At 49.6% G+C, this 23,203-nt stretch overlaps 2 protein-coding genes across 5 annotated transcripts in view; one reads left to right on the top strand and one right to left on the bottom strand.

Moving 5' to 3' along the window:
* LOC105491519 (U6 snRNA biogenesis phosphodiesterase 1) overlaps window positions 1-18,256 on the bottom strand; it is a 25,981-nt gene extending 7,725 nt beyond the window's left edge. Inside the window, exons 1-3 of one of the 3 annotated variants that reach the window (XM_011758030.2) lie at window positions 18,183-18,256; window positions 15,238-15,404; window positions 3,701-3,884 (exon numbers count right to left, since the gene is read on the bottom strand). In XM_011758030.2, the coding sequence (XP_011756332.2) occupies window positions 3,701-3,884; window positions 15,238-15,349 (296 nt within the window). In that variant the 5' untranslated portion in view covers window positions 15,350-15,404; window positions 18,183-18,256. Of the gene's footprint in view, window positions 1-3,700; window positions 3,885-15,237; window positions 15,405-16,287; window positions 16,893-18,079 lie in introns of those variants that run through there. The other 2 variants (XM_011758029.3, XM_011758028.3) reach the window with 2 other exon arrangements.
* LOC105491518 (zinc finger protein 319) lies at window positions 17,186-23,203 on the top strand. Of its 2 annotated transcripts, none has more exons than XM_011758027.3 (2): window positions 17,186-17,458; window positions 19,355-23,203. In XM_011758027.3, exon 2 carries the CDS (start codon window positions 19,612-19,614, stop codon window positions 21,358-21,360), a length of 1,749 nt encoding a protein of 582 aa, XP_011756329.2. In that variant the 5' UTR covers window positions 17,186-17,458; window positions 19,355-19,611; the 3' UTR covers window positions 21,361-23,203. The 2 variants fall into 2 exon arrangements, with proteins under 2 accessions (XP_011756329.2, XP_011756328.2); XM_011758026.3 differs by lacking the exon at window positions 17,186-17,458 and adding an exon at window positions 18,265-18,373.

Raw genomic sequence — 23,203 nt, 5'->3', positions numbered from 1 at the left:
AAGCCTTATTTATCAAGTAGGTGACAATGGACCACTTAACAGCTGATTCATTTCTTGCAGTTTTTTTAAAAAATAGACAACTCTGATTTCATCTAAACAATCACGAGAACATTTCTTCGTGTGTCAGGGCTGAGCTCAAGCCTTTGCACACATCCGTTTCTCGAATCCTCACACAACTCTGTGAGCAGGCCTACAATTATGCCCATTTTACAGACAAAGAAACGGAGGCATGGTGAAGCTGAATTTGGTGAGCCAGGATTTGCACAGTTAGTCTGCCTGTTTCCAGAGTCCTTGCTGTCACCTATGACCCTTTAGTGAGGGGAAGTAGGTCTCTGTTGGTGTGAAATCGAGACAGATGCCCCCACCCACCCACCCCTCAGATCAATAACACAGAAAGAGTCAGGCTTAGCCAGGTGAGTGCTTTGACTTGGACTGGTTCTGTCCTTTGTTCTCTGAGACACTAGCAATCTCACCATAGAAAGTCCCGTCACAGAAACAGATCATTTTACAGCCCCCAGGCCAAGGGGCTCACCCCCATCTGAGGGAACATAATATACCAGCGTGGTAGGGAGAGTCTCACAATCTGCCCAAGGGCAAAAGTCAGTCAGCCAACTCTCTGCCTCTGGGGAAAATGTAAGGGATCACAGAACCACCAGGAGCTCAATTAAGCGCAGCTTTTAGGAAGAGTTCTCAAGGTGTCTCCCAAACATCCTGGAGTGGACACTGGATGTCTGTACCCAACCAACACCCCTTCTCCTGGTAACCTCCTGTTGCAAGATGGCTCTCCATCCCTACTCCAGAGGCAGGCTGCCCAGGCCTGGCCAAGCAGAGCTTAGCATCTCCTCAGTCACAGCTAACAGAATCAGGGGTGCACCGCCCACTCTTGGTCACCTTAGGCTCAACCAGATGATCAAAGTTGAAGAGACCACACCTGGCCAGGCTTCACTCGTGACACAGAGCAGTGACAGATCCTTTCCTCAGAGGGAACCAGCCCAGGGGTCTGGTCCAGGTGCTGTTTTCTAGTCTCCCAGTGAGCAAGGGAACCAGCCACATATACATCCCACAGGGATCAGAATTTCTTGCAATGGACTTTAGGCAGAATTTTCAGAAGTCCCAGCAAGGGACTCGTGCCCAGTTAAGGAACCACTGTATGCAGGGGAGCCTAGGCTGTGGCGTCCCTGCAGGGGCGCAGTTCACGCGTCTTCCCAGCGCAGGTGCAGTGTGCCAGTCATCAGCACTAGCTCTCCTCCTTCATCCAGGGAAGCTGCTTCTGCAGGATAAGGGAAGCACTCTGTGTGGAAGGGGGAAGGGCCTGTTAACTCTTTACTCCCAAAGAAAGCACACAGGAGCCGGGTCAGACCAGGCAGTCATTTCTGTGACTTGTGCTGAAGCCAATCAGAGAGGGAGGCTGTCTTTCCAGGCTGGTACACCATCAGCCCGGAGATGCGGTGGCTTCATCATTGTGACAAAGGAAGGGGACAGAGCTGAGATGGTGACAGTCAGGTGCCATCTGATATCTTGTTACCCCGGTCCATTCATGCATGAGCCAGTGCTACCTCTGAATCTTTTAGTTATACCAGCCTATAAATTTCTCTTTGGTTTAAGCCACTTTGGGTTGGGTTTCTGGTACCTGTGGTTAAGACAGTCCTGATAATTTACATACGGCTCAATCAATTTGATAATGACAATCCAAAGAGGGGGAGGGCTGGACTAGGTTGAGAGATGAGTTTGAGTCCTGATTCCCCAGCCAAGTGACCGGATTGGGACAAATCCTGTCCTCCTCTGGCCCCCAGAAGGGGTTCAACTAACTGAGCAGTTTCCCAGCTGGGCAGTGACATCCTATGGAATTCCTGGGCCTATGGCCCCCTGAACTGTGGGAGTAGGGCTTTGGCTAGAAGACTGTTTATTTCTGTTTTACATAGCCACACACCAGGCTTTTGTGCAACACCTCATTTGAAAAAAGGCTCTGCTGATAAAGGCAGGGTCAGAAAACCACCAGCTGGGCGGCTTCTTAGGCTCCTTCTAGTACCAACAGTAGACGATCCAGAAAGATATTCTCTGGGTTCCCTCATTCCCGCCTCATGACTCCACAAGCATCGATTTGATGTCTCTGTGAGCAGAGCACTAGGGAGAAGCTGTGGGGTAATTGAGAGAGAGGCCACAGTCCTTGCCTGGAGGAACGTGGCTTCCAGGAGGGAAGATGGACACAGGAATGACTGCATATGAGGGTGAGTGAAATGACCGCCAGGGGTAAACAACCACAGGACCGACCGATCTCTGGATGGAGGGATTCTGCAGGAGATGCCAACCGGCAGAGCCTCAGTGAAAGAGCAGGATTTTGATCTGGACCAGTCTAGCAGGAGATGCATTGCTGGTAGGAAAAGAGTTATAACATAATGCAATAGGTAAGGGGGAAAAAAGGCCCCAGGTTAGCAGACAAAATCAGAAGTGGGGTCTGGTACTAAGCCTTCACCCAAGTGGTGTGCTGAGGGCACCCATGATCTCCTTTCACCCCCACAAGCCCCCAGTGAGGCAGCCCCCACCACTACCATGACCTGTTTGACCTATTATTGTGAACTGATAACGTATGTGTTGGTCTCAGCCTCCAGTTCCTGACACAGAGATCCTAAAACCGATGTCATTTCCTAAGCAGTGGGGGTGCTAGGAGCATCTTTTGTTCTATCATCTGGTCTGTGACCCTGGCTCCTGACATAGAACTCCTAAATCTTTTGGAATTTCCTGGGTGACAGGAGCATCTTTGGCTCTGATGAGGCAACTCTCAGTGGCCTCCTGGATGGGGGCCGATCACAGAAAGAGCAAGGCATGATGAGAAGCTGGAAACTTTCAGCCCCACCCCCTATCCTCCTGGGATGGGAGGGAAGCTAGAGACTGAGTTAATAATCCATCATGCCGACATGATGAAGCCTCTGTAAAAATTTGGAACTACAGGGTTTGAGGAGCTTCCCTTGGTGAATAAGAAGGCACCCATGTGCTGGAAGGGTGGCTCACCCCCAACTCCACAGGGTCAGAAGCTCCCATGCTCGGGACCCTTCCAGACCTCACCCTACCTCTCTCTTCATGTGGCTGTTCATGTGTATCCTTTAATACATCCTTTGTAATAAACTGGCAACCTAGTAAGTGGACTGTTTGTCTGAATTCTGTGAGCCATTCTAGCAAATGATCAAACCTGAGGAGGGGGTCCATAGAATCTCTGATTTGTAGTGAAATCAGACAGATGTTGTGGGTAACCTGAGAGCTCAACACTGCAGATGGTGTCTGACATGGAGCGCAGTCTTGTGGGACTGAGCCCTTAGCCTATGAAGTCTGCACTAACCCTGGGTTATTAGTGTCAGAATTGAGTTCGATTATAGGACAGTGGGTGTCTGTAGAGTTGGATAATTTGTTGGTGCGGAAAAAAACTCCACACATCTGGTCACAGAAGTGCTGGAAATACTGAGCGAGGGCTTACAGAAAAACAGCTGGCTTTTCCTACAGAGCAGATAAGGCATCAGGGGTGTCAAGAGCTTCCACGGCATGCCCAAGGTCACGCAGGACAAGAAGTAGAGCAGGCAGCCCCAGGAGAGGGGCCGTGTTCTATCTTTAGGTCTGGCCTGCCTGCTGGGGTAATGCCCGCAGTAGCTCAGGAGAGGAGGAGAAGCCGTGGAGGGGAGGGAGCGGAGCGGCAGAGGGAAGCACTCACCTCTGGAAGGAGGCCATGCGGGCTTTCAGAGCCTGCACAAAGGGGAGGATCCAGTGGTGGCGCAGAACCACACTCTGGGACAGGCTGAGGTGGAACGCTTCCATCTTTACCAGGCGGGGGACATATGTCTGGGCATGGGGGAGCAACACGTCAAGCAGATCCAGGAACTCCTCCTTGGCTTCATCTGGAGGAGAAGAGTAAAGAGGGCGGGCCGTTCTCTCAGCCAAGGTGCCATGGCTGAATGAAGAAGCCCAGAAGGCAGACGGAGGTCCTTATTACTCTGGGTTTGGGGAGAAAATTACTTGGACAGCAGTCTATGTCTATGTCTTCTAATATAATTTTATTTTATTTTATTTATTTATTTTTTTAGACGGAGTCTCACTCTGTCGCAGAGGTTGGAGTACAGCGGCATCATGTTGGCTCACTGCAAACTCCGTCTCCTAAGTTCAAGCAATTCTCCTGCCTCAGCCTCCCGAGTAGCTGGGATTACAGGTGCCCACCACCACACCCAGCTAGTTTTTGTATTTTCAGTAGAGACGGGGTTTCACCATGTTGGCCAGGCTGGACTCAAACTCCAGACTTCAGGTGATCCACCCGCCTCAGCCTCCCAAAGTGCTGGGATTACAGGCATGAGCCACTTCTAATAGTATTTTAATAGGCATTTCTGGGAAGTCCCAGCTAGAACAATCAGACAAGTGAAAGAAACAAAAGGCATTCAAATTGGAAAGGAATAAGTAAAATTATCCTGCTTGAGGATGATATGATCTATTTGTCTTTTTTGCTTGTTTTTGTTTTTTTGAGAGTCTTACTCTGTTGCCCAGGCTGGAGTGCAGTGGCTTGATCTCAGCTCACTGCAACGTCTGCCTCCCAGGTTCAAGCAATTCTCCTGCCTCAGCCTCCTGAGTAGCTGGGACTACAAGTGTGTGCCACCACGTCTGGCTAGTTTTTCTATTTTTAGTACAGATATGTTTTCACCATGTTGGCCAGGCTGGTGGTCTTGAACTCCTGACATCAAGTGATCTGCCCACCCTGGCCTCCCAAAGTGCTGGGATTACAGGCGTGAGCTACTGCGCCTGGCCTGATCTTATATTTGGAAAAGCCTAAAGACTCCACCAAAAAACTATTAGAACTGATAAATTTAATAAAGTTGCAGGATACAAAATCAGCATACAAAAATCAGTAGCATATCTACATGCCAACAATGAACAATCTGAAAAAGAAATCAAGAAAGCAATCCCAATTGCAATACTACAAATAAAATAAAATACCTAGGAATAAACTTAACAAGAAGTGAAAGATCTCTACAATGAAAACTATAAAACACTGACACAAGAAATTGAAGAGGATACAAAAAAATGAAATGATATTCCATGTTCATGGATTGGAATAATCAATAGTGTTAAAATGTCCATACTCTCTAAAGCCATCTACACATTCAATATAATCTCTATCAAAATACCCATGACATTCTTCACAGAAATAGAAAAAATAATCTAAAAATTTATATAAAACCACAAAAGACCACAGAATAGTCAAAGGCATCCTGAGCAAAAAGAACAAAACTGGAGGAATCACATTACCTCAGATTATACTACAGAGCTATAGTAACCAAAACAGCCTGGTACTGGCCTAAAAACAGACACACAGACCAATATAACAGAATAAAGAACCCAGAAATAAATCCATACATCTACTCTGAACTCATTTTCAACAAAGGTGCCAAGAATATACACTGGAAAAAGATAGTTTATTCAATAAAAGGTGCTGGGAAAACTGGATATCCACATGCAGAAGAATGAAATTAGGCCTCTATCTTTCGCCATATACAAAAATCAAATCAAAATGGATTAGAGACTTAAATCTAAGACCTCAAACTATGAAACTACTACACATTGGAGAAACTCTCCAGGACATTAGTCTGGGCAAAGATTTCTTAAGTAATTCCCCACAAGCACAGGCAACCAAAGCAAAAATGGACACAAGGGATCATATCAAGTTAAAAAGCTTCTGAACAGCAAAGGAAACAACAAAGTGAAGAGACAACCCACAGAATGGGAGAAAATACTGGCAAACTATCCATCTGATAAGAGATTAGTAACCAGAATATATAAGGAGCTCAAACAACTCTATAGGAAAAAAAATCTAATAATCCAATTTAAAAATGGGCAAAATATCTGAATAGATAATCTCTCAAAAGAAGACATATAAATGGCAAACAGGCATATGAAAATGTGTTCAATATTATTGATCATCAGAGGCATGCAAATTAAAACTATAACTAGCTATCATCTCACCCTAGTTAAAACGGCTTTTATTCAAGACAGGCAATAATAAATGCTGGTGAGGATGTAGAGAAACACTGTTGGTGGGAATGTAAATTAGTACAGCCATTATAGAGAACAGTATGGAGGTTCCTCAAAAAACAAAATAGAAATACCATATGACCCAGAAATTCCACTGCTGGGTTTGTACCCAAAAGAAAGGAAATCAGTATCTTGAAGAGGTATCTGTACTCCCATGTGTATTGCAGCACTATTCACAATAGGCGGGATTTGGAATTAACCTAAGTGTCCATCAACAGACAATGGATAAAGAAAATGTGGCACATATACAACATGGAGTACTGTTCAGCCACAAAAAAAGAATGAGATCCTGTCATCTGCAACAATACGGATGGGAACTGGAGGACATGATATTACATGAAATAAGACAGGCACAGAAAGACAAATTTTCCATGTTCTCACTCATCTGTGGAAGCTAAAAATTAAAACAATTGAACACACGGAGGTAGCAGAAGGATGGTTACCAGAGGCTGGGAAGGATAGTGGGGGTGGGGCAGGTAGGGTGAAGAATGAGGATGGCTGATGGGTACAAAAATATAGTTAAATACAATAAATAAGACCTAGTATTTGATAGCACAACAGGTGACTATACTCAGCAATCATTTTCTGTACATTTTAGAATAAGGGAGTATAACTGGAATGTTCATAACACAAAGAAATGATGAATCCTTGAGGTGATGGTGCTCCATTACCCTGATGGGATAATTACACATTGCATACCTGTACCAAAATAGCTCATGTACTCCATCCATACATACACCTACAATGTACCCAAAAAGTTAAAAATAAAAAAATTTAAAGTTTTGTTATTTTTTCTTTAAAAAATAGGTGTTTCTGGTTATAGAAATAACACACGCTCATAGCAAAAAATTGAAATTTATAAGCAATAAGCAGGAGACTTCCAGTTTTTCCGGTCCAGCATGTAAGATGCTTAGAAGTCGCCACCTCATCCTAACAACAAGCAAAACGCTGAACAAACTGAAAAAGCAACAACTATTCTTAGCTGCATAAGAGACGTGAGGTCACAGGGCAAACTGCTGCCCCCAAAATCAGAGAGACCAACAGGCAAATACAGAGACTCACAAATTACCAGAGCAGAAACCTACAACAAGCTGAAGGCTCTGCAGGAACCAGCAGCAGGGTAGGGAAACCTGAGCTGTAATCGACAACCTGCTGGAGACTCAGTGTGTACAAATCTGAGTTAAAAACGCCAGGGGAACTCTGTCGGTGGGGGCACCCGCATTTTTGTGAGGTTTACCTCCTAGAGGTCTACCAGGTTATTGCAGTGAATACTGGAAAAAATATCCTGTGCTTCTGGCTGGGGAAGGGGGAAGGCAACCATTTGGAAACATATAGGAGCATCCTGTTTTTCTCCCCCACTTCTTTTTTTTTTTCTTTGAGACGGAGTCTCACTCTGTTGCCCAGGCTGGAGTGCAGTGGCACGATCTCTGCTCACTGCAACCTCTGCCTCCCGGATTCAAGCGATTCTCCCGCCTCAGCCTCCCGAGGAGCTGGGACTACAGGCATGTACCACCATGCCCAGCTAATTTTTTTGTATTTGTAGTAGAGACAGGGTTTCACCATGTTGGTCAGGCTGGTCTCCAACTCCTGACCTCAAATGATCTGCCTGCCTCAGCCTCCCAAAGTGCTGGGATTACAAGCCTGAGCTACCGCGCCCAGCCGGGAGCATCCAGTTTTTCTTAACAAGGTCTGCCCTCTGGAGAAACTTAATTACAGCCTAACCTGAAAGCGTTTTATCAGACTCATAATGACCTGGGGGATGTGAAATATCAAACTGCAGCACCTTCTGGCCATCCTGTCCCACCTACAGGGGGAAAATTCTGAGAAGCATGTGGGAAGTTCCCAGTCCAGAGGAACCGGCTCACCAAAAGATTGAGACCCAGTCACAGAAGTACAAAATGATTCTTGTCCCCCAGCACCTCACCACCACATTCATACAGGCCTGTTTACCAGTTCCTTTCACATAGTACTTCCTGTCCAGCTATCGAGGAAAAATTATAAGACATACTAGAGGGCAAAAATACAATCTGAAGAAAAATAGTATGCATCAGAACCCTTTAAATATAAAAGACTAGAAACCATACAACGTCTGATCTCAGGCCACAATGAAATTAGACTAAAAATCTGTAACAGAAATGTAGCTGGAAAATCTCCAAATACTTGGAGGTTAAACAACACACTTCTAAATAACACATGGATCAAAGAAGAAATCTCCAGAAAACTTTATAAATATTTTGAACAAAATAAAAATGAAAACATAACTTATCAAAACTTGTGGAATGCAGTAAAAGGTGCTTAGAAGAACATTTATAGCATCAAATGCATATATTAGAGAAGAAGATCTAGACTGGGCATGGTGGCTCACGCCTGTGATCCCAGCACTTTGGGAGGCCAAGGCAGGTGGATTGCCAGAGGTCAGGAGTTCGAGACCAGCCTGACCAACATGGTGAAACTCCGTCTCTACTAAAAATACAAAAATTAGCTGGGCATGGTGGTGCGTGCCTATAGTCCCAGCTACTCGGGAGGCTGAGACAGGAGAATCGCTTGAACCTGGGAGGCGGAGGTTGCAGTGAGCAGAGATTGCACCACTGCACTCCAGCCTGGGCGATGGAGCGAGGCTCCCTCACAAAAAAAAAAAAAAAAAAAAAAGAGAGAGAGAAAGTCTAAAGTCAATCATCCAAGTTTCATCTTAGGAAAGTAGAAAAAGAACAGCACATTTAATCCAAAGTAAGCAGAAGTAAAGAAATAATTAAAATTAGAGAAGAAATCAATAAAATTGAAGACAAGAAATCAATAAAGAAAATCAATAAAACCAAAAGCTGGTTGTTTGAAAAGATTAGTAAATCGACAAGTTTCTAGCCAGGCTAAGAAAAATAGAGAGGGCACACAAATTACTAAAATCAGTAATGAAAGATGGGACATCATTACAGATCCCATGGATAATAAAAGGATAATCAAATAATAGCATGAATAACTTTATGTCCACAAATTTGATAACCTAGATGAACTGGAACAATTCCTTGAAAGACCCAATCTGCAAAAACTCACAAAAGAAGAAATAATCTAAATAGGCCTAAATCTATTAAACAAATCGAATACACACACACACACACACACACACACACACACACACACATATATATATTTTTTGAGGCAGAGTCTCACTCTTTTGCCCAGGATGGAGTACAGTGGTACAATTTTGGCTCACTGCAACCTCTGCCTCCCGGGTTCAAGCAATTCTCCTGCCTCAGTCTTCCAAGTAGCTGGGTTTACAGGCACCTGCCACCACGCCTGGCTAATTTTTTTGTATTTTTTTAGTAAAGACATGGTTTCACCATGTTGCCCAGGCTGGTCTCAAACTCCTGAGCTCAGGCGATCCACCCGCCTCAGCCTCCAGAAGTGCTGGGATGACAGGCATGAGCCACCGCACCCAGCCTGAATAAATAATTAATTACCTTCCGGCTGGGCTCTGCGGCTCACACCTGTCATCCCAGCACTTTGGGAGGCCAAGGCAGGTGGATCACCTGAGGTCAGGAGTTTGAGAACAGCCTGGCCACCATGGTAAAACACATCTTTACTAAAAGTACAAAAATTAGCCAGGCGTGGTGGTAGGTGCCTGTAATCCCCGCTACTCAGGAGGCTGAGGCAGAAGAATAGCTTGAACCTGGGAGGCAGAGTTTGCAGTGAGCCGAGATGATGCCAGTGCACTCCATCCTCGGCAACAGAGTGAGACTGTGTCTCTGGAAAAAAAATACCTTCCAGGCCCAGATGGGTTTGGTTTACTAGAGAATCCCACCGAACATTTAAGGAAAAAATTAAAACAATTATCTACAGTCTTTCAGAAGACAAAAGCAGAGAGAATACTTCCTGACTTATTCCATGAGGCCAGCTTTATCCTCATACCAAAACCAGAAAAAGACATTACAAGAAAACTACAGACCCATATCCCTCATGGACAGAGATGTAAGATTCTCAAGAAAATATTAGCAAATTGAATACAACAACCTATAAAAAGAATAATGCTCCACAACTAAATGGGATTTATCCCAGGTATTCAAAGCAGGCTCAACATTCAAAAATCAATTAATGTAATCCACCCAATCAACAGGCTAAAGGAGAAAAATCACACAATCCTATCAATAGATACATAAAAAGTATTTGACAAAATCCAATGCCCACTCAAGATAAAAACTCCCAAAAAACTAGGAATAGAGGGGAACTTTGTCAACTTGATAGAGAATGTCTAAAAATACCTATAGCTATCTGATGGGAAACTCCAAAGCTTTCCCACTAAGATCAGGAACAAGGTAAAGATGCCTCCTCCCACTATGGCTTTTTCAACTCATACTGGAAGTCCTAGCTAATGCAATAAGACAAGAAAAGGAAATAAAAGGTATACAGATAGGCAAAGAAGAAATAAGACTTTTTTTTTTCCCCCTCCCCAAGACAGAGTCTTGCTTTGTCACCCAGGATGGAGTGCAGTGACATAATCTCGGCTCACTGCAACCTCCACCTCCTGGGTTCAAGCAATTCTCCTGCTTCAGCCTCCTGAGTAGCTGGGATTACAGGCATGCACCACCACACTCAGCTAATTTTTGTATTTTTAGTAGAGACGGGGTTTTGCCATGTTGGCCAGGCTGGTCTTGAACTCCTTACCTTGCAATCCACCTGCCTTGGCCTCCCAAAGTGCTGGGATTACAGGTGTGAGCCACCACGTCTGGCCTGTTTTTCCTTTTTTTTTTTTTTTTGAGACGAAGTTTCACTCTTGTTGTCCAGGCTGGAGTACAGTGGTGCAATCTCAGCTCACCGCAACCACCGCCTTTCTTCTGCCTCAGCCTCCTGAGTAGCTGGGATTACAGGCATGCACCACCACGGCTGGCTAATTTTGTATTTTTAGTAGAAACGGGGTTTCTCCATGTTGGTCAGGCTGGTCTTGAACTCCCAACCTCAGGTTGTTTGTCTGCCTTGACCTCCCAAAGTGCTGGGATTACAGGTGTGAGCCACCATGCCCAGCGTGTTTTTCTTTATAGATGACATGATTGTCTATGGAGAAAATCCAAAAGAATTGACAAAAAAAAAAATCTTCTGGAAGTAATAAATTATATAGCAAGGTTGCAGTGTACAAAGTTAACATACAAAAGTCAATTTCTGTATATTTGCTTTCCTATACACCAGCAACGAACAAGTAGGATTTGAAATAAAAGATACAGGGTTTACCTTAGCACCCCCACAAAATGAAATACTTAAGTATAAATCTAACAAAATAAGTATAAGATCTATATGAGGAAAACTATAAAACTCGGATGAAAGAAATCAAAGAACTAAATAAGTGGAGAGATATTCCATGTTTATAGATAGAAAGATTCAGTATTGTAAAGATGTCAGTTCTTCCCAACTTGAACTACAGATTCAATGCAATCCCAATCAAAATCCCAGCAAATTATTTGGTGATACTGACAAACAGATTTTAAGGTGTACATGGAGAGGCAAAAACCCAAAATAGGCCAAGTGCTGTGGCTCATCCCTGTAATCCAAGCACTTTGGGAGGCTGAGGCAAGAGGATTGCTTGAGCCCAGGAATTCAAGACCAGCTTGGGCAATATAGTGAGACCCTCTCTCTAAAAAAAGAACCCCCCTCCTTGCCCACACACAAAAAAAGCCCAGAATAGTCAACACACTACTGAAGGAGAAGAATAAACTTGGAGGACTGAAACTACCCAACTTTGAGACTTACTATGTAAAGTTACAGCAATCAAAACAGTGTGGTATTGGTGAACAAATAGATGAATGGAACAGAATTGAGAACCCAGAAATAGACCCACATCAATACAGTCAACTGATCTTTGGCAAAGGAGCAAAAACAATACAATGTGAAAAAGATAGTCTTTTCAACCAGTGGTGCTGGAATAACTGGATATCCATATATAAGAAAAGGAATCTAGACACAGACCTTCTACCTTTCACAAAAATTAACTCAAAATGGATCACAGAACTAAATGTAAAATGCAAAACTGTAAGATTCCTGAAAGACAACATAGGAGAAAAATGTAGATGATCTTGGGTTTGGTGATAACTTTTTAGATATGACACCAAAGGCAAGATCCGTGAAAGAAATAATTAATAAGCTGGACTTCATTAAACTTAAAAACTTCTGCTCTGTGAAAGACAACGTCAAGAGAATGAAAAGGCAAGCTATGGGCTGGGAAAAAAATGTATTTGCGAAAGACATATCTGATAAAGGACTATTATCGCAAATATAAAGAACTCTTAAAACTCAGTATTAATAAGCAAAAATGATTAAAAAGTGGGCAAAAGACCTTAACAGACACCTCACTGAGGAAGATACACAGATGGCAAAAAGCATATGAAAAGATGATCTGGATCATATGTCATCAGGGAAATGCAAATTAACAGACAACAGTGACATATTACTACACACCTATTAGAATGGTTAAACTCCAGAACACTGCCAATACCAAATGCTGACGAGGATGCGGAGCAACAGGTACTTTTATTCATTGCTGATGGGAAGCAAAACGGTACAACCACTGTGGAGGACAGTTTAGTGGTTTCTTACAAAACTAAACATACTCTTATTACAAAATCCAGCAGTACATTCCTAATGTAAACTACGGACTTTAGGTGACTATGGTGCATCAATGTAGGTTCATCAATTGTGACAAATGTACCAATCTGGTGGGGGGTATTGATAAAAAGAGAGACTACACCTGTGTGGGGGTACAGGGTATAGAGGAAATCTCTGTACCTTCTGCTCAATTTTGCTGTGAATCTAAAACTGCTTTAAAAAATAAAGTCTAGGCTGGGCACCGTGGCTGATGCCTGTAATCCTAGCACTTTGGGAGGCCGAGGTGGGTGGATGGGCTGAGCTCAGGAGTTTGAGACCAGCCTGGGCAACATGGTGAAACCCCATCTCCACTAAAATACAAAAAATTAGCTGGGCATGGTGGTGCATGCCTATAGTCCCAGCTACTCAGGAGGCTGAGGCAAGAGAATCGCTTGAACCTGGGAGGCAGAGGTAGCAGTTAGCTGAGATTGTGCCACTGCACTCCAGTCTGGGTGACAGAGCAAGACTCTGTCTCAAACAAACAAATAAATAAAGTCTATTAAGACAAAAAATGTTTTAAAAAATGCAAAGGAAAAAGCAGGAGCCCCTGAAATTGTCACCTAAAGCAATGGTCTCCAAACTACTGTGATCACACAGCCCATTAGTAAAACAAGTTTGCATGTATACTCTAATAAATATATATTTATGAATTATAAGTGTGTGCTACTCTGTAAAATTATGTGTTATAAAATGTGCACTCTCAAAAACAGAAATATAAAAAGATGAGATAAAAAGAAATACATTTAAAAGTTCTAATGATTTTCTCCTACACCCTAAAGTGTGGGATCATCTTGACCTCTCCCCTAGGGGCATATACCCCCCCTTTCAACACCAACTACCCTAGAGATAACTACTGTTAAACTTTGGTGCCTATTTCCATATGCATATACTAATTTATGTATCTTATTTGTTTAAAAAAAAAAACAGAGAGTATACCATTTAAACAGTTCTGGAACTAGTTTCTACATATAACATTACATGTTGGACATCTTTCCCCTCAGTATAGAGAGGTCAAGTTCATTATTAGAGCTCCATAGTAATCTATTAATCAGAATAGATTAGCATTTCTCTAATCAGTCTACTATTGATAGACATTTAGCATGATTCCAATTTTTCACAAAGAACACCACAATGACCACCCTTGTATGTTCACATATTATTTGTCTATTTACCAAATATGTGACTGCAGCTGCATGTCTTTTCAGCCGGGCATGGTGGCTCACGCCTGTAATCCCAGCACTCTGGGAGGCCGAAGCAGGTGGATCACCTGAGGTCAGCAGCTCGAGACTAGCCTGGCCAACATGGTTAAACACCGTCTCTACTAAAAATACAAAAATTAGCCAGGGGTGGTGGCGGCCTGTACTCCCAGTTATTCGGGAGGTTGAGGCAGGAGAATCGCTTGAACCCGGGAGGTGGAGATTGCAGTGAGCCGAGATCGTGCCATTGCACTCCAGCTGGGCGACAAGAGCGAAATTCCGTCTCAAAAAAAAAAAAAAAAAAAAAAAAAAAAAAGCCAGAGTCTTCTCACACCCAGTATCCTACTCAATTTGCCCAAATCCCCTGGTGGATAGGCAGCATAGAGAATCATGTCATCCTCCTTGGGCAGATGGGGAAATGGAGGTATCAAGACCTAAACTTACTCTGTGTACTTTGCTAAGAACTTGACATAGATTATCTGATTTAATCTTCATGATAGTCTTAGAAGACTGGTATTACTACTCTCCCATTTTATCTATTTATTTATTTTAATTTTATTTTATTTAAGATGGAGTCTCACTCTGTCACTCAGGCTGGAGTGCAGTGGAGCGATCTTGGTACACCACAATCTCTAACTCCCAGGGTCAAGCAATCCTCCCACCTCAGCCTCCCAAGTAGTGGGGACCACAGGCGTGTGCCACCACGCCTGGCTCATTTTTTTGTATTTTTGGTAGAGACAGGGTTTCCCCATGTTGCCCAGGCTGGTTTCAAACGCCTGGGCTCAAGTAATCTGCCTGCCTCTGCCTCCCAAAGTGCTGGGATTATGGGCGTGAGCTATCTGGTCTAGCCAGCGCTACCCCCATTTTAGATATGAAGAAACGGAAGCTCTGAGAAGTCTAGTATCTTATAAAGGGCACCCAGAGTAGTGGGCAGCGGAGTGAGGTCTGACTCTGAAACCTGGGCATTTTCTGCCTGCCACCTGCTGATCAGAGCTAGGGTGGGATTTGAACCTTGCACACCCAGCGTATCCAGGGCCCTCTCAGAAATAAAGTGCCTGCTGTGCCCTGGCATGACCTTGACACTCTGCTCCAGATTCTCCTTTGGTCACCTCCTCATGAACTGGGAGAATATTATACCCAGAGGTAATACATATTTCAGGCTATGAATTCAAAACCAAGATGACAGAAAAATCCCCAATTCTTGAAACCTGCTCTTTCTCTGCTAAGTCAATGACTTTCCCACAACCAGTGTTAGAGGTTTCTGGTTTCTTCCTAGTTGGGGCCAGATTCTACTCTCCATGAGGCACTTATGGGTCTATGGGTCTTGGCCACTTTCCTTTTACACATCACTCACATGGTACATAGACGTGGGTGGCCCAGTTGCCCCGCTCGTGGGGGAAGGTGCGCACCCGTCCCCCGTGTTTTGTGCTGTCATCTTCAGGCCCCTCCTCGGTGCCCGGGAACATGTTCAGCACACTGTCAGGTACTGGAAATCTCTGCCTGGGAAGGGGGCTCTGGCCACTGCAAAAGAAAAAAAGAAAAATGGCCACATTTATCCTCTCAGCATTCTCTACCTTTGTACATACCACAAAAGTTGTAACCCCTTATATATGGTGGCTCTGAGGGTGTGTTTCCAGCCTGGTGCTGGAAGCAGCTTCTAGATAGCAAAATTGTTTCTCCAGTATTGTCTCATTGGGGTCTCCAACTCTGGGGCACGAGGTCCCCATGGGAAACAACAGGGCATACAGCAATGTGGTTCAGGGGTCACATTCCCAAGCTGGACAGGCTGGAGTGGCACTTTCTAGCTCTGTGATCTTGGGCAAGTTATGTCCCCTTTCTGGGCCTCAAATGCCTCATCTGAAGGTATATGTCTATCTGATAGAGCAATTGTGAGATCAACTGAGCTACGGCTTGTAAAGCACTCTGCAAAGATAAGACCTAGCATTTAAGAACCTAAGCCCCAGGAAGTAAGAGAGGCCGATGGTTTTGTTCACCGCTGAATTCCCAGACCCCAGCCTGGCACGGAGTGGGTGCTTAGTGAATATTTACTGGATGAATGAAAAGGCTCTCCCTACACTTTAGCAAGTATTACTATCGCAATTGTGTTCAAATCAGGAAACGGACCTAGGATGGTACAGGGATGTGTGCCGGGCGGTAGAGTGGGCCAGCGCGGAGGCTGGACCGGAACGCAGGTCTGGCCTCCCAACTTGGCCCTAGCCAGGTGGGGCCACTCTGGGGCTTTGTCTGGGGGTACCTTCTGGATCCCCCTTTCTCCCTGCGTCCCCTTGTCCTTTCCCGGAGCCGCCCCGCACCCTCCCTTCCCACTCCACCCCCAGACACTCGGGTCCCGTCTGGGTCCAGGGTGAATGCGCGCGCCCTCCGGAGAGACTTCCTCACTCCTCACCGACGGTGGCTCCCGTTCCCCGGCCTGGTCTGCCTCCCGTCCTCGGACTCATCCTCGGAGCCGCTGCTGCTGTAGCCCACCAGGGGCGCCGCGCTCATGGGGCCTCATCCAAGACCACAGAGCAGGTCCACGAGCAGCCTCACCCGGCACCCGGAGTTCCGCTGTGCCGGAAGCGCCCTCCCAGGGGCGGGGCCTGGGCTGGCACCGCCTCGGGGCGGGGTCGGGAGGGGCGGAACCCGGCAGGACAGGGACCAAGATTCAGCCCACCGACTCCACGCTGCCTGCAGGCTGAGCACGCGGCTCTGGCCACCTGCAGCCTCCCGGCACCCGCCAGCCTTTGTGTACCCATTTCACAGATCGCTCAGGGCCCTCACCTTTCTGCCCGCTGCTCTTTCTGCAGCTACCTGGGACCAGACATCCCAGACACGACGGTCCCGGGTCAGCGCACTAGACCCAGTGGTAGACCCCCGCCTGCCCCAAGCCCGGCCAGGATCAGAGGTCCTGGAGCCCCCTCCTCAAACCAGCCCAAAGTCGGAGCCCGTAAGAGCCAAGTTGAGCAGTTAGGGGCGGGTCAATAGTGTAAGACCAGAGGCTTTAGGAGGCCCCTCCTCTCCTGCGCAGAGCCGGGCCGAGGGCGGTCACCGGGAGCCCCCTCCCTTAAGCCCGAGTGGGGTGGCCGGAAGCAGAGCTCCCTTCCACGGTTAGCCCAGGCGCCCAGGCCTGGCGACTCGAAAACCGTCCGGAGCACCCGGCTTGTCCGACCTGGCCCGGCCGCGGGGTCCCCGGCAGGGGGCGGCCTCGCTCCGCGCCGCCCGCTCCTCCCGCATTCGCCGCCGCCGCCCGGGATGCCGCTCCTCCCCCGGCCCCGCCTCCCTGGCCCCCGCGCCGCCCGCCTGTCCGCCCGTCTCCACAAGGCCATCGGTCCGTCCGCCCGCCCTCCCAGCGCTCCTCGCCCCGGCCCCGCTACTCCGGCAGCGCGCGTCGCTTCCTCCGTTCCGGCCGCCGCTAGCCCGTCCCCCGCCCCCGGTCCGGCCGCCGCCGCTACGCGAGGCCGGGGATTGGCAGCGCGCGTAGGCCGCGCCGCCGCGGATGGAGCCGGAATAAAGGGGCGGCCGAGAGAGCAGCTGGTCGCCGCTCGCCCCGCGCCTGCCCTGCAGGCGGCCTGGAGCAGGTGAGCGGCGGGGCGCCCGGGGCCGCATCTGGGGGCCACCCCCGCGCCCGCCGCACCCCTTCCTCTGCAGGCCCGGCCGCCCCCCCGCGCCCCTCCGCCGCGACCTGGCGGCCTCTTGAGCTCCTGGGAGGCCCAGGCCGGGCCTCGACGCGCAGCCGCTTCCTGAGCCCGGCCTGCAGCCCTGGGGCCTTTCTCCAGCCCGGCCGCCCTCGGGGCCCGCCCTCGGGTCGCAGCGGCCGGGCCATCCCGGGCGAGGGCTGACAGGACGCAGCCCAGCTGGGCCTGCAGGCAGGGCCGGCGGGAGGTGATCGGCTTTCATTCGGTTTCTCAGGGAGGAGGAAGAGCCGGGGTGGGGCGCAGGTGGGGGGCCTCCCCTGCCACTCCTCGCCTCCTCTCTCCCCTTTGCGGAGTGATCACAGAGGCTTCCTGGCTGCACCTTGCTGCAGGAGGGCTGGGGTGGCCAGGGGGAGCTGCAGGCCAAGCCAGGGGACACTGTCTGACAGCCATTCAAGCCAGAAAAAGCAAACAAAACAGTGGGTTGGCACAACGGACCTAGAGGCGCTCAGAGAAGCCCACCTTCCCCCTCTCTGTCCCAGGAAGGCTTAGAGAACCGAGTGGTACCTGCTTGCTCAAGCAACCTGCTGCCTCCACCCAGAGCAGCCGCTCCTCTCCTCCCTCCCTTCCGGAAGATGCTGAGGATGACAGCGTTTAGCCTGACTCTTACATTTCTTTGGCAGAGCAGTTAGAGGCCAGGCTGGCCTGTGAACGCTTCTCCTTCCTTCTTCCTCTGCTCAGGAGAAAACTTACAAACTTTTAAATGTAAGAGGCAGATGAGCTGGGAACCTGGAAGTGGGTTGCATCTGACTCTGAAAGTTCCTCCCTCTCGCTGGCATTACCTTATGCTGCCACAAAGTGGTGAGTTAGAGATTTGCCTGGGCTGGGTGGGCTTTACCTTCTAACAATTACCCAGAATGTTATAGGCTTGGAGTAAGAGAATGGAGTTATCTCTAGAGAGGTGATGAGAAATGCTCTGTGGTTAGCGTGCTGCATCCTGCATTGCCAAGGCAAACCAGTGCAGTTTCTTACATTTTCCTGCAGGCCTTGACACTATGAGATTCAGAGGATTTAGGACTGTGTGTGTGTGTGTGTCTGTGTGTGTGTGTGTGAGAGAGAGAGAGAGAGAGTTCTGGGAGAGAACTAGAGTGAGGAAGTTCTGCTGTGTGGACATCAAGCCTGGGTGGTTCTGTGGCCCTGTCATCTAGCCCCCATCACCTATGGGCTCTGGTCTCTGCAGGGCCACCATCCTGTCATGTGGGGAGAGAATGGGCTGTGGTCAGGGATAGTTGAGGGGGTGTGGTCAGTCCCTCATAGGTGAGGGTTTTTGAAATGGTCCTTGGTTCCATGAAGTTGTCCTAAATATCGACTGTCAGAGGCCATTTGCCACTGGGCTCTCAGACCTGGGGGGTCTGGCCTCCTCAGGTGTAAGTAGTGGTGTCCCAGATTGAGACTCAGGGTAGTGACAAAAGAGGAGCTGCGGGCCTCAAGGAGGATTCTGTATTGTAGGCAGATTACCCCAGACTCTCACCTGTGAGTCTCAGCTAAAGGGTTGGCAGGAAGCTGGAGGGGACTTGTGGAGGCTGGGATGTCCTGGCCCAGGGGCGGGGCACTGAGGTGGGTGGGAGTGGAGGCCACTGCCATTTCCACTGCCTGGAGGAGCTGAGCTGGCTGCAGACCTCTCTGATCGCCTAAGAAGGGAGGAGTACTGCAGCCCTGAGCACCTGCCTTACCCGATGCGTGGTTTGTGATGGTGTGGTGAGTGCGGGCAGGACAGGGAGAGGGCCCAGGAAACTGCTGCTTGTCCCTTCCTCAATCTCATACTTTCTCTCTTCTCTACAGAACAGATCACTGGGGAAGGCAGAGCCTCCCCGGTACTGCTGGGACCCTCCCTTGAAGACCCCCCATGTCCTGCAGGCAGAGCCTTGTAGTTTGTTCGCTTGGTTACTAACTCGGGCTGTGTGACCAGCTCCTCTTCTGTGCCTTGTCTGAGGTCCTTGTCCATCTCTGTGATCGGGCAGCTTCTCTCTCTGGATTGGGTCACGTGAAGCGGGAAACTGAAGCCATTACTCTCCAAACCCTGTTTCATCTTCCCAAGCATGTCGGAAAGCTGGCAACAGCCGCCACAGACGCAGCCACAGCAGCCACAGCCACCGCAGCCTCAGCACCATGCAGAGCCACCGCCAGCCCTGGCGGAGCACACACTGCCCCCGGGCACGGCGGAGAACCCCCTGGGCTGTGCCGTCTATGGCATCCTCCTGCAGCCAGACCCGGGCCTGCAGCCCCCACAACACGCGCCCCTGCAGGCAGCAGGAGAGCCAGGCCCCAAATGTGGTGTGTGTGGTCACGACCTGGCGCACCTGTCCAGTCCGCATGAGCACCAGTGTCTGGCGGGCCATGACCGCTCATTCCAGTGCACACAGTGTCTCAAAATCTTCCACCAGGCCACTGATCTGCTGGAGCACCAGTGCGTGCAGGCTGAACAGAAGCCCTTTGTCTGTGGGGTCTGCAAGATGGGCTTCTCACTACTCACCTCACTGGCGCAGCACCACAGCTCCCACAGTGGCCTGGTGAAGTGTTCCATCTGTGAGAAGACCTACAAGCCTGCCGAGGCAGCGGAGCCGGCCACCACTGCCGCCCCATCGCTTCCTGCAGCACCCCCGCCTTCCACTGTCACCCCTGCTGAACAGGCTGACAAGCCCTACAGCTGCCCCATCTGCCAAAAGCCCTTCAAGCACCTGTCGGAGCTCTCTCGGCATGAGCGGATCCACACCGGTGAGAAGCCCTACAAGTGCACGCTGTGTGACAAGAGCTTCAGTCAGTCGTCGCACCTGGTGCACCACAAGCGCACGCACAGCTCTGAGCGGCCCTACAAGTGCGCAGTCTGCGAGAAGACCTTCAAACACCGCTCTCACCTGGTGCGCCACATGTATGCGCACTCGGGCGAGCACCACCTGTTCCGCTGCAACGTGTGCGAGTTGCATTTCAAGGAGTCGTCGGAGCTGCTGCAGCACCCGTGCACGCCAAGCGGGGAGCGGCCCTTCCGCTGCGGTGAGTGCCAGAAGGCCTTCAAGCGGCCCTCGGACCTGCGGCAGCATGAGCGCACACACAGCGCTGAGCGGCCCTTCAAGTGCGACCTGTGCCCCATGGGCTTCAAGCAGCAGTACGCACTGATGCGGCACCGGCGCACGCACAAGACCGAGGAGCCCTTCAAATGCGGCCTGTGTGAGAAGGGCTTTGGGCAGCCCAGCCACCTGCTCTACCACCAGCACGTGCACACCCTCGAGACTCTCTTCAAGTGCCCCGTGTGCCAGAAGGGCTTTGACCAGTCTGCCGAGCTGCTGCGGCACAAGTGCCTGCCCGGCGCGGCCGAGCGGCCCTTCAAGTGCCCTGTGTGCAACAAGGCCTACAAGCGGGCGTCGGCCCTGCAGAAGCACCAGCTGGCCCACTGTGCGGCGGCGGAGAAGCCCCTGCGCTGCACGCTGTGCGAACGCCGCTTCTTCTCCTCTTCTGAGTTCGTGCAGCACCGCTGCGACCCGGCCCGTGAGAAGCCACTCAAGTGCCCAGACTGCGAGAAACGCTTCAAGTACGCGTCAGACCTGCAGCGGCACCGGCGGGTACACACGGGCGAGAAGCCCTACAAGTGCCCCAACTGTGACAAGGCCTTCAAGCAGCGGGAGCATCTCAACAAGCACCAGGGCGTGCACGCCCGCGAGCAGCAGTTCAAGTGCGTATGGTGCGGGGAGCGCTTCCTAGACGTGGCCTTGTTGCAGGAGCACAGCGCGCAGCATAGTGCCGCCGCCGCCGCAGCAGAGGGCGCCTACCAGGTAGCCGCCTGCCTGCCCTGAGTCTGCGGCTGTGGCCCGTACCAGCCTGACCTGAGTCGGCGCCGTGGGCCCCGCAGGCCTCACGCAGCCTAGCTCCTCACAGCTGCCTTGCACCGAAGGCCCCACCCAGCTCGGTGTTCTGAGACCTCGGGAGTGAGGACACAGGGGTACGAGGCAGGGAGAGGGTGTGGTGCTCGTACTCCTGGCACCAGCAGGCAGTGCGGGCAGCCAGATTGCTGTGGCCCATCCTGATTCCACAAGCCTCTTTCCCATCACAAGATTCGCTTTCTTGAGAGCCATCAGCCCCCCTTATTTCCGGGGCACTGGAACCAGGCTGGAAATCAAGCGGCCTCTCCTGCCCTAAGGAGGGTGTGATGCCAGCCCAGCCTTCCCGTATCTTTCAACCTAATTAGCAGCCACATAGGTTATGAAAGCGGAGGTTCATGGTGGGGCTGGGATCCCAGAGGTGGGCTAGGTGTGAGGCATCAGTGGCTGTGTTGAGGAGAAGACCAGCTTTAAGACGTAGTCCTGGGGACTGGGAGGGCAGAGGGTGAGTCACAGCCCTCTCTGTCTGCTCTAGCCAGGGGTCATGTGTCCCCAGGTTTCTGGCAGGGGAGATGTGCAGGGTGGGTCTTGGGGCTGGGTCTGCCTGGAGACCAGTGGGCTCAGGGGGAAGGGGGGAAGCTGAGAAGTTCCTGTGACACCGTCAGCCAAGGGACAGTGCCATCCCTGGGGACAGGAGGAAAAGCAGCCTGTCTGTGCTAAGGGCAAATCCTCCGGTTTTGGAAGCGCTCCTCCCACCTTTGTAGTGCGGTTCCTAGGTGTGGTGGGGAATGTGGTGTGCTCTCAGCAGACAGAACTGCTGGTGTGAAAGGCAGGGATCGTTAGCCCACCTGAGGCTGGGAGGAAGTAGGACCAGGCCTAGGATCTCCCCAGCAGATGCGAACAAGTATCCTCCCCTGAATTGTGTGAACCAAAGCGTCAGGGGCTTGGGGCACAGCCCCAGTCAGCTCACCCCAGTCCTGCTTCAGAGCCAAGACCAGGCCAGGGTGGGGACCCCCCAGTACCCTCCCTACATCATTGTGGCTGCTGGCCTGGACCCCAGGGGTCTGGTGCTGCCAAGATGTTCTGGACAACATCCAGCTACTTCAAAGGCAAGAGTGTCCTTTGGGTCCTCCTAGAGTCCCCCTGGGTCTCTGGCTGCCCATGAGGCTCATGGAGCAGAGGGTGTCCCGGTCATAGGGAGCAGAAGGAGCAAATGGGTTACGGAAGCCTGTGGGGGACCTGGCGGATGGAGTTGACCAACATCGCTGGGTGGCCACGGCCCTCCTTAGGAAGCCCAGAAGGACCTTTATTATTAAATAATCATTTTTAACCCTGCTCTATCCCCTGCCCTCTTCCAGCCCCACCCCTCCCTGGTCTTGAAAGAAGACTAATCAGTGGACACACCAAGGGCCCCGAGGGGCAGGGAGATGCCACCGTGCTTCTCTGTCACCGTAAGGCTGACCAGCCAAGTCCACCTCCTCTGTCTGACTGAGTTCCTTCCTGTGGCCACAGGGAGGGGCTGGTCCTTCCCCTCGGTGCTGGCTCTCTGTCACAATGCCTCAAAAGACACAGAACCCAGGCCTACAACCGTCCCAACTGCTAATTCTTTTCCTTTCATTTTGCTTTCTGAAAGCAGTTTGTTATACTATTCATAACACTGTAGAGTTTAATTTCATGTCATTTTGGATCTTATATAAAAATGTGAGGATTTGGATTTTTAAAAAGAATGACTCCATTTTAGATAGCCACTTTTGATGTTAATATATAGTGAGTCCAATGTATGCTTTAGAAGTAAAGACATTGACCGTCAGAGACCAGT

The sequence above is a fragment of the Macaca nemestrina genome, chromosome 18 (genome assembly GCF_043159975.1).
Source record: "Macaca nemestrina isolate mMacNem1 chromosome 18, mMacNem.hap1, whole genome shotgun sequence".
NCBI lineage: Eukaryota > Metazoa > Chordata > Mammalia > Primates > Cercopithecidae > Macaca > Macaca nemestrina.
The sequence above is the reverse complement of the archived record's forward strand: the minus strand, read 5'-3'. Positions and strand labels throughout refer to the sequence as shown.

What these genes read in the sequence shown, in the direction of transcription:
- LOC105491518 (XM_011758027.3), top strand. Translation starts at nt 19,612, where the DNA reads ATGTCGGAAAGCTGGCAACAGCCGCCACAGACGCAGCCACAGCAGCCA.